Source organism: Rhipicephalus sanguineus, chromosome 8 (genome assembly GCF_013339695.2).
Source record: "Rhipicephalus sanguineus isolate Rsan-2018 chromosome 8, BIME_Rsan_1.4, whole genome shotgun sequence".
NCBI classification, from domain to species: domain Eukaryota; kingdom Metazoa; phylum Arthropoda; class Arachnida; order Ixodida; family Ixodidae; genus Rhipicephalus; species Rhipicephalus sanguineus.
The window spans coordinates 106,372,051-106,383,465 of record NC_051183.1 but is presented as its reverse complement, the minus strand read 5'-3'; the positions used below and the strand labels follow the sequence as shown (position 1 = coordinate 106,383,465).

At 48.2% G+C, this 11,415-nt stretch overlaps 1 protein-coding gene across 1 annotated transcript; it reads left to right on the top strand.

Moving 5' to 3' along the window:
* Positions 1-234: 234 nt before the first annotated feature.
* Positions 235-2,433, top strand: LOC119403425 (short transient receptor potential channel 4). The gene has a single exon (XM_037670362.1). It carries the CDS (start codon positions 235-237, stop codon positions 2,431-2,433), a length of 2,199 nt encoding a protein of 732 aa, XP_037526290.1.
* Positions 2,434-11,415: the final 8,982 nt, after the last annotated feature.

Here is an 11,415-nt window from a genome sequence, read left to right as displayed (position 1 = left end):
TAATACGGCAGTCTGGTCCACCAGAGCAATCACACTGTCATTGCAGTATATATTTCATACGGTATCTATTATTCAATTTTTCGTTTTATTTATTTATTTTTTATATCATTCTTCATTTTTCAAATTATCTTCTAAATTTTAAACAATGAATTCTTGGCCAATCCCCCACAGTGGGTATGTGCCATAGTGTAGAAGGAAAAACAAACAAACAAACAACAACAGCGGTAGATCAAGATGCCCCCGAGAGCCCCTCAGCGTCTACTGCACGCTCTCGCCGGCGTCACCGATACCGAAGATGAAGTCCACATCGTCGCTTCCTCGAAGTCCTTGGCCCAGCAGTCGGGAGAGCACTTTCTCTATCCTGCCTTGCTTCCGGAACTGGAGCCCGACGAGGTGCGCTACTTCGAGTTGGTCGAAGCGGCGGACATCACCCATCTGCAGGCGTTCCTCGCCTCTCACGCGAGCCTCAACAAGGACTGCGTCAACTGTCAGGGCTACACGGCGCTTCACGTTGCGGTCCGCCGGAAAGACTTGTCGATGGTGAAATTCTTGGTCCAAAATGGCGTCCGGCTCAATGACGTGCTGCTACACGCCGTCGAGACGGGCGACGTGCCATTGACGGAGTTCCTCGTCGCGGAACTAAGCAAGACCGACCCGCAGTGCGAGAAACGTGGATACCCGCATAGTGCCACGTACACCGCTGACGTGTCACCCATTATTCTGGCTGCTCAAATGGGCCACTGGACACTGATACACTTCTTCGTCAAACGAGGACTCGAGGTCGAAGCTCCCCACACGGCCTCCTGCCTCTGCAAAACTTGCATCAAGGTAATGAGGGTAGAAGGAGTGAACGCATCGACGCGCAACCTAAACACGTACAAGGCCATCTGCAATCCCCACTACATGCTCCAGGTATCCGGCGACCCTATACTCGATTCGTTCCTCTACGCTCAGGGCATGGCCGCGACGTCCCATGCCGAAGAAGAATTCCGAAGAGAATACGACCAGGAGATCGCGAAGCTTCGAACGTTCACGTGCGCCCTGCTCGACCAATGCCGCACGGTTGAGGAGACGCGCGTACTCCTAGAACGACCGGCGGGACTCGAAGGCCGGGTGGCGCACCTAGCGTTTCCGCGCGTCATCCTGGCCCTGCAGTACAATGAGCGCGAGTTCGTCACGCACGGCCACGTCCAGCAAGTGCTCCGTATAGAATGGGAAGGAGAGTTCAAAGCGTGGAACCGACTGACGTTTCCAGTAAAGCTCGTCCACTTCTTGATCAGGTTCTTCACGCTGCCCGTCGTAGTAATTTGGGTCAAGCTGATGCCGCAGTCGGTCATGGCAAAGCACTGGTCGAGCCCCGTGAACAAGTATATGAACCACTTCGCTGCGAGGCTCATGTTCGTATTCTTCGTGTATATGCAGATATGTCTCGACAAGGCGAGAACGTCCCGGGGCGCTCCTCACACCGGGGTCGAGTGGCTTATCGTCATCTGGGTAATGGGCTTCGTCTTCGAAGAAATCGTACATTGTTATACCATCGGCGCGTCGCGATACTTCAGCAGCATGTGGCACTGGTACGACATAACCATGATCAGCCTATTCTTGCTCACTTTCATCTTTTGGATTGTCGCTTGGGCGGAGTTGCTGGGAGATCCGAGCGGAGGTACCGTGCCTCCTCGCAAGGATTGGCCCAGCATGGACAGCACCCTAATACACGAGGCACTGTTCGCGGTGTCCTCTGTGATGAGCGTCTTCAAGCTCATGTTCTACTTTCAGGAGAGCGCCAAGCTAGGACCGCTGCAAGTGTCTATTTCATCCATGATGATCGAGATCGTGCGATTCTTCTTCATCTGTATCTGCATCATGCTGGCGTTTGCGTTCGGGCTGACGCGCATGTACGAGCCCTACAAAGGAATGAAAAGGACGGAACCCGATGGCGAGGAAGTGAAACAGAGCCCGGCTTTCACATCGTTCGGCAATTCCATGAAGACGCTGTTCTTTCGGATGCTGGGCGTCGCGTCCGATGATCAGGCAGACGTGGTGGTGGCTAACGCCGAGGACGGGTCCATCAACGAGCACAGGTTCACCGAAGTAGTTGGCTCCACCATGTACTCCGTCTACCAGGTGCTGATGCTCATCGCGATGCTGAACTCACTCATTGCCATCGTGACGGGAACCTTCCAGAAGATAATCGACAACGCTGAGGTCCACTGGAAGTTTTACAGGACGCGGCTCTGGATGCACTACATCAACGAGGCGCTTGTCGCTCCCAGCCCCTTCCTGTACTTCCAGATGCCACTCCTGATAATGGATTTGGTGAAGAAAAGAAGATACTGGCCGCTGAGGAACCAACCGGTGGATTCTTACTCCGACGTCGTCAACAAAGTGGTGCAACGATACCTCTGCCACGAACGTGTCATACTGTACGACTGAAGGTCTTTGAGGAAGCATAGATACGCTTAACTACATGATCAAAGTTACTCAAGATATGCAAATATATACCATATAATTTTGTGCTACAAGCGTCATGTTTGCAGCAGGCAAAACACTCACGAAGAGATTCCATGTAGTCGATTCTGTTTGTTTATTAGATATCTTATCGAATTTCATTATCTGTTAGCTACAGTTCTGTGAACGGAAGGCCTTCTTAGAAAAGTGCTACAGGCGAAGTCACTCACGTTGGAACATCTGATACACGAAAGGATAATTTATCTGAAAACCGCGCGTTCTTACGTGTTGCGTGATCTTTCGCTCTGCCACATCTATTCACCGTCTTCGTCGCAACCTCATCTTCGATGTCTGTGCTGGTTTTGTTGCACTCGCAGAAAATAGCGTCACTGATGCAGCTTGGGACTCCACGTGCAGCATTACCTTCTGTAGAAACCGGGAACTCGAAAGTTTCATCAACGACGCCACAATTTCGATTTTTGGAATGCTGCGCAGTTTCGGACAGATAAAGTTCTATCTGCAAGGTCAGCTGTAAGGAAAATTCGAAGAAAAAGTCTAAAAATGTGGTCAACTGCTGGGAGTCGCGAAGCTTGAATCTTCATTGCTGGTGGAAGTATATCCGATATGTGATATATCTGCGACAGGCCGCGAAATTGAATTTTAGGTTTCGTGATCAGTTAGAATAGAATTTCAGCTCTTTTGCGACAGCCACTCGAACATGCAGTTTTGATATGGAAGCCTACACGATTATTCATCTTTATTAGTTTAGCTGTTTTGTGTTTGCATTCATAATCGTCGACTTCAAGTGGCATAGTGCGCGATGCTTCTCCTTATTCTTGTATTAAAAAAAATGTTCATATTTGTTTCTGAAGTGAACCCCTACAGGATGAGTTTAACAAGAAAGTGTTTTCAAATGGCAGTTCAACAATTCACGTTGATGGTTGTCCTCCTTACAGATGTTTAACCAACGAAGCGGAAACGTGCGGCCTCGGTGTTTATTGCTGGGTTAATCTCGGCAGTTCACTAAAGTCTTTCTCATTATTGGTTACGTCTATCAAGAAATCTTAATTGGTGTTTACCGCCCGTGCGTTCTCTTCTTCATTTTTAGGGGACCAGTGGTGAGTAGGGGAGCTTGCCCAATTTCTGTGGCACATGTGTTCTAGGAGTTTTTGCGCACATAGGACAGACGAAATTTGCTTTCACCTAGCCATATGGGGATTCGCTGTAAAGTAAACTCTGGGATCTTGCTTGCCAGAACCGTGATATGACTGTGAAGCATGCCGCTGTGGGGGAGCTTAAATATGTTTGCCGACCTGCGGTCATCTTATATGCAGTTATCTCAGAATGCACTATAGCTAACGAGAAAGATATTTGCGTAAGCAAGCTTGGTTGCCGAATAAATGAGTCACTCTATTTCTATTATAGGCTAAATGAAGCTCGCACACATTTTCCCCCTGATCTTCTTTACAGTGGTTTCATTAAACTTTTTGACGTCTATTTTTCTACACTGATGAAGAAAAAAAAAAGGTAAGGAAACCATACACCTCAGCCGTGGAATCTTAACCGCACGGCGCACAGCGGATTTGTCAACTAGGGCAGCGACCTCTTTTTTTGCAAATTTTATACTTCTCATAGATAAGAGCTCTCAGAATGATGGTTAACCCTGCACATCCGGGTCTTGCGATGCGCACTGCCGCCATGATGAAGCGGCGTCGACACGATCGAAAAGTGGTCCAGCGGTCTCTACTTTAGCAGCCTGGAACGTGACAAGAGTGTGAAATGCTGCGTGGACACTGTGATATATTGACTTACGCCTCAGACACCCCAACCCCGTCCAAACGTCTGGCATTGATGAATTGTTAGAAACTGCGGTAGGCTTTGTCGAGGCGTCGATTGGCGCGCCGAACTCTGGGCGCTCAGGGAGGGACCGTATATTTATAAGTGATCGTTTCTTCGCTTTTTTTTTTTCTTCGAGATGATTGAAAGATAAAAAGCTGAGACAAGAACAACTTAGATTTGTAAAACGAAGACTCGGAGAGAAAACGACGCCGCAATGCTACTAAATAAATTTGGCGCTGTAGTAGTATTCACTTACAGTGATACATTGAGCTAGGGTTCCACTGAACATCAAGAGCGAAGCCTCTAGCATTAGAAAAATCAATCAGCAACACCAGTAAGAAATTTCAACTGCGAAGACAGTAGCTCAACGCAGTTCTGAAGACACTTCTGAAGATTCACGAACATCATCAACACTCATCGTAGTGTGTTACGAGAACATAACGGCCGTTTTATATCAAAGAAAATGTTCTAGAGATTGAGCATGTGGATCAGTGAGCATTTTTTGATGAGGCGTAAGAAGTACAATCGAAAAGGACCGGATGAATAAAACATCTGCAACAGATGACATCAGCTCAATCAATTATGCCTGTAAAAATGGAAATGAAGAATGAATTACGGTTAATATTTCCGTTAAGCTCACTGCAGACTTGCTACAACCGTGGCACTAATCGAAATGTTTGTCAGCGAGCGTGTCTTTTCCGTGAAATATAAATTTTCAGGAGTTCGGGCTATTAATACACTCTTACCGTATCCTTCATAATGATTATGTTCTGGAGTAATACCGAAAGGGGAGCTAGTTGGTACATATACATCGTAATGTATATGTGTCAGTCTGCGCTAGAAAAAGTTATTACAATGATTATGTTAGTGCGACACATTAGGCACGAAACCGGAAATATATTCGGATATCTGCCGTATTTCTTTGGGAATATTCACCTCCCACCATTCTTATTCCCTCGACAAGGGAGCGGGAACGAAATAGACGCATAGAAGGTAACTAGACTCTGGCCGGTTTGCTACCCCACACGTGGACAGTTGAACGTATACGGTTAAAGACGGAAAATGAACGCAAGCGTCTGTATGATTCGCAAACACTGTGAAGAGCATCTACGGTCGGGTTATTAGCTCCCTCGTAAAGCATCACTCATTACTTTCGTCTTCGTGACACATAAGTCTCACGACTGTTAAACAAATATAATAATAATAAAATCCGGGGTTTTACGTGCCAAAACCACGATATGATTACGAGGCACGCCGTAGCGGAGGGCTCGGGAAATCACGACCGTCTGGTGTTCTTTAACGTGCACTGACATTGCACAGTACCCGGGCCTCTAGCATTTCGCCTCCATCGAAATCCAAACCATGCGGCTGGGATCGAACCCATGACCCCCCGGTCAGCATCCGAGCACCATAACCAGTGTACCACCGGGGCAGACATCTCACAACCACTAACGGCGAAACAGTATTCGTGTCATTCCTTACTACTGCTACCTCACCAACTCAAACAAGCTTCGCGTAGTTTCGATTCGAGCGTTGCGTCAGATCAGCGGATTTTCCTTTATGATATACGCGCAGATATCCGGTTACTGGGAGCGAATGAGCCAATACTACTGTACAGTATTGTGCAACAATGAATCAACCTGTGCAGACGCGACTGGCGAGTGTAGCCGACTAAAGGAGGACGCGTTCAAATAGGCAGTGGTCGGGGTTTTCTTTAGCAAACCAGCTATAAATATGCATAATTATACCGACACACCGATTGCATAGGGGCTTTTCTGTAAGACCTTTCGTGGTCCAGTTGTTGCAGCACGTGCTGTTGTCCACAAGCTATTCGCATAGCTCAATTACACTACTACGGTTACGCAATATTTAACCAAATTAACCATGAAGCATACATTGTTTGTTTCCCATGCTGCTATGGATAGCTCACTTTGTAGTATTGTCTTTTTACTCTCTTCCCCAAAAGAATTAATTGTTGTCACCGCCAAGTGTTGCGCAAGGAAAACGGACATGCTGAGACTCATTACGCGCGCTGCAAGTGTTTCAGAAGGCGTGTTAGGTTTTTTTTTCTCTTTTTTTTTTGATCAGAATTACATCTTACGGTCGAAGCAGGTTGTCGAAATTGAAATTTCTTCGTTCTTATTAGTCGGGTGCAGGGCACAGTACTACCCATTGTCTGCGGTGTGTGAATGGGCGCAAAAAATAGCTACTGTCATTTCGGCAACATTGCGCAATTCAACTCTTCCTACGAAGCGTCTTCTGTCAGAGCGTGACCTCATAGAAGGGCAATGTGGATAGGTCAACCCGCTCTTATTACGTACTGCCACACAGCAATTGGAAAACAAATGGGAAAGTCAAAGCCAGTGTTGGGATGTCGGTGGTAAATGGGGAAGTAGAGATGAAAGGGAAGGCGCGCGGACTGCCAAGTAGGGTAGACGAAAAGCGCCAAGAACGCGAAGGCACAAAGTGCGCGCAGCACTTTTCTCGAAGCCCGTAGACGGCGGCCGAAGCGGGCGCAAGGCATTAGCGCGCGACAACCTTCCCACCCGATGCCTAGCGGGTAACGCGATGCAAACGCCCCGCGGAGCAAGAAGAAGCTCGGAATACACTGGGCCTTGCAGGCCAGCAAAGGTGCGTCGGGGGTCCTAAAGGGCGGGGGCAAAAATAAAAGCCGAAACCAGGGCACGTAACCCATTAATTTCCGTTAGGACCCAAGGAGCGGAGCCTTTCGCTCGGGCGTGCTCCCAGGTTTGCCGCCGCAGACTTCCGAACGAAAGCGCCGGGTTTATTCAATTATGCAGCACGCTTTCTCTCTCACCCTCCTTCTCCGACCACGCGCACATTCTCGTTTTCGCAGGCCCTTACCTTTCCCTCTCTTTTTCCCCTTACGCGCGCGTGCATCGGCATCCAATGCTCCAGGCATTAAGCTCTGGGAAAGCTGCACCCGTTGCTTCGACACTGATAAACAGGTGGACACGAAGAAAAAGAAACGGGGAATGAAATGAGCGCGTGGCTCTGGGTACGTCTGTTCGCTTGGTTAAGTACACCTTCTCCCCTCGTAACGTCCGAGCTTCTGATGTCGAAGCTTTAGGCAGGCTTGACAGTCGAGGGTTAGGTTTGAATTGCGGCAACGTGTATGACGTTAGCCTTGCGTAATACAGCTGTAACGAGCGTAAAGGGAAAGACGAAAAGTGCGAAGTCCGAACTATACGCCGGTTCTCTCTGTAGGTTAGTACCGTCTCTGCTGGAAACTTTACGTTAAGCACCTTTGTGTCCGAGGCTACGGAGGTCCGCCAAGTAAAGGCTTTTGTTCTCGGCCGGCGTATTTTGCCTTGCCTGGGAACGACACGTGCGAGAACCTTTGTTGGCTCTGCACCTTTGGCAATATTATCTCAGGTTATGTATGAAAGTAAGCACGGTGTGTATACGCGCATGTCGTCCTGAGTATTCTGTGAGCGAAACGTTCAATTCGAACCGAAGAAGTTCAGGGAAAAGGTGCAGAAATATGCAGCATCACGCTCCCGTATACCCTATAGGGCGAACAAGTGCGTGAAAATTGAAGTGCGCGTTGTCATACTTACGCCGTGGTGTACAGAGAAAAGGGTTGGCACCGGAAACACTTGTTGCTGTGTTTTCTTGTATAGTTCTCACTCTGTGTGTCGTAATTGCGTTGCCTTTTTTTTCTCTATTAAGCTATGCTCTAAGGAGCCCGTGTCAACACATTCTTGTCACTGCTGCCTTTCACTTTCAAACAATGCTGTTCCTGAGCTTTTCACTCCTTAGAGAACGAAGAGTAGCAGAAACCTTTTGGTCTGTATTCAGGTTGGCACATAACTCCACTGACCTTGCCTGGAGCTAGCCACAAATTAAGGGCACGAAAAACGAAACCGTTGTGCGCTCGTACAAAGACGTCTCGCCTCTTTGTAGCATCCACGCTTCTTACGCAGAGTCAGGCGCTTCCTGGTTGTGAAACTAGGTCGACCTCGGAACGAAAGTTCGACTTTCAAACTCCGGTACCACTGACATCGTTATGCTTTGACTGCCTACCGCGAAGCGGCATCCTATTATTGCGCTTGCGCCGCTCCCGCGCACAGCGTGTGCGTCCTTCAGCCCGCACCCTCCCATTGACAACGACTCAAGAAACTTCTCTCATAATTACCGCCGCCAGGCCGAGACGTATTGATCGACAGCCGTCGAGTGTAGTTCTGCGGTGAGCACCAGGCGCCATAGGCGCATGCTAAATGTATTCCGCCAGAGCAGGCAGGGCGGCCTCGCGGAGTTGGGGTGCGCGTCGGATACCTAGCTCGCTTCTTGCAGCCGCACAATATAGGTGTATGAAAAAGGATTCCCGGCATGTGGATGCAGATGGGCGAGTTACTCGTTGGAGAGTCACAGTGGCGGTAGCGCTCGCTCTCCTCTCTCTCTTTCCCTCTCTATCCCAGAAAGCGTACGGGCCCGACGAACCGCAGCTTCGTTAACTAAATGTGGCTGAAGCTGCGGCGGCCGCCGGTAACTATAGCTCTTAACCGATGGGAAACGCATCGCGCTCGGCGCACTTTCTTGCAGTAGTTGGTTGGACGGTTGCTTAACTTGGCTCGCGTAGTGCTCGCCTGGCGCACCGGGCTCCCCAAATGCTAAAAGGGATTGGGATGCTGCGAGTACGAGGAGACCCAGAGCGCAATCGTCGCCGATTAGCCGAGTCTTGTAGAGTATACAGAGGCGCTCCTCAATGGCTTCCAGAACAATTGCGAAGTGACTGAGGGAGCCCGTTGCGTAGGATATCTTTGTAAAACGAGCCTTTGTTCTAAAGCTGTGTAGTAGTAGAATGTGGATAACGTTTTTAGCGAGGTGATGTCTGTTCAGACATAAGTGGGAGGCGGACACTTTCCTGTGGCCTCCTACCGGTAGACACGCAAAGATGTTTATTCTCTCTCGCGCGCGGCCTGTCATGCGTAGTGGGTTGAACTGTTTCACTTCACTTGAACAGACTAAACGCGAGTGTGTCGTGAATACAAGCCTACAGGGCCATGCATAGCCAGAAGTTTTTGTCATGAAGGAAGGAGGGGGGGGTATTCAACCATACTTTATGTCTCTTCGTGCGTGCGTTCGTATGTGTGCGTGTAAAGGAGGAGGAGCATACAACTTTATTAAAAGAAATTTCATGGGTTTGGAGCTGGCCGCTTGTCTGCAGCGACCTCTTCTGCCCATGCAATGATTGCTTTCTGCAATTTTTCGTCGGGGGACCGTATTAAGGTCTCCCATGTCGTTTCAGAGGGAGCTGGCAGAAGCTCTGTATATATACACATGCGAAATTGAAAATTTTCGAGAGGAGGTGGGGAAACTAACCATCCCCCTCCCCCCCACAGCTACGCCAGTGCAACCTAAAACATGTTTTAAGAAGTTGAAATACCTCCAGCCACAAAAGCCAAAACAAGCTGCGACGAAGCCCCCCTGATCAGCACAGTCACCCCTGAAGAAGAGACCAAGCCGGTCTCGAAACGTCGGGTTTCCTCCAAGAATTTGTGGCTGGAGGTATTTCAACTTCTTAATTCTTCCACGCAGCCAGACAGACTTCTGTCGAAATGTTTACATTTAAAACATGTTTTAGTGCGTCATCATTTACATCCCTACTGAAGATTTTACATTTCTTTCCCATCACATGAGGGAACGACGAATCATAAAGGCTACTACTATATGCATGCATTCGTGTGGTTCGCTATTCGACGCCACATAAAGGTCATCAATCATTAATAACCGGACAGATTGACACGTCACTATTTTAGTGGTTGAGCAACTGCGTTTCTGGAGTCGGTTAGGACGTAACAGCATAGCAGTATTTATTGAACGTCATCGATGTTTCAGGCGCTTTCTCCCCGGAGCATTGAGCTCTGTCGAATGACGACACAATGATATCGGTTTTTACGCAATAACGATTGGACGGTGGGGATTTGCGCGCAGCTCTGAATGACTCGTCTCGCCCTTGCGTCATCCGATCTTGAGAGAGTACAGCCATCTTTCACGGGCTGAAAATTTTGTTCGATATTGGAAGCGAAGGTGTGTGCAATGCAACCCCGTTAGCAATACTATTTTTAAATGTTATTTTATGGAGGGTTGCCTTATGAGATAGCAAGAGAATCCTATAAATATGATCGCAGCCCTGGAGCGTAAAAGCCTTTGATGATAGTTTGTACGCCGGATATGAGAAGATACAGACTCGACGGTTGGAGCTGTATTAAAAGCTATTGTCCCGTGAGTCAGGATTTGGTCTTGCGACTTCGGGCTGTGCAGCGACACGTCCGCGACAAGGCCCACAGGCTAGACCTGTCGGTCCCCACGTGGGAATAGCCGGGTGGGCGCGGAAGACGCTCTTCCCCACGTATGTAACGGACCTCAGTAAAGTTGTTCTCTCTCTCACGTGAGTCACAATTCTATTGTGAACTTTTTTTGTTATTTTACCCGTGTCTTAACGGGACATAAATGTTGCAGAAATGTTACATTTTCCCAGATAACGTTTGTTCTCACTCACAGAAGGCATTGAAAGATGGCTCGTGCTTCTGAATCGGATTTTTTTTTAACTTCCCATATTCGAAGTCACACTTAATATTAAAGTGCGATATCGCTACGTATCTCTCGGAAAATGAACATCCCAGAGAAATTGATACACTCTGATGACGTGACATACATAATTAGAAAGGCTTCGCACCAATTCTTCGTGAATAGGAATGAACAGCAGTACGGCTTGCAACTTTTGCGGTTGTGGGGAGACGATTTGACGACCTCTGTGCCACTGGACATACTTCGAAACTACACGACGCGCTTTGAAAGTTAAAACCTTGATGAAAGACAACTGTTCGTGGAACAAATCTTGAACACTTGGCCTACACAATCTTACATTCTCAAGGCCACAATAGCCTTATTGTAAGGAACACAGCTCAACAGAAGACGGGGACAAGGAAACGCGACGCACACACAGCGCTGTTTGTGCGTCTCGTTTCCTTGTCCCCGTCTTCTATTGCGCTGTGTTCCTTACAACGTTTCACCAACACGCCCAAGCTTCTACACTAAGTCGCCTTATTGTGTTTCGTACAAACGCTTGCGAGCTGTTAGTACTTGTTTTGTGGAGTCACA

What these genes read in the sequence shown, in the direction of transcription:
- LOC119403425 (XM_037670362.1), top strand. Translation starts at nt 235, where the DNA reads ATGCCCCCGAGAGCCCCTCAGCGTCTACTGCACGCTCTCGCCGGCGTC.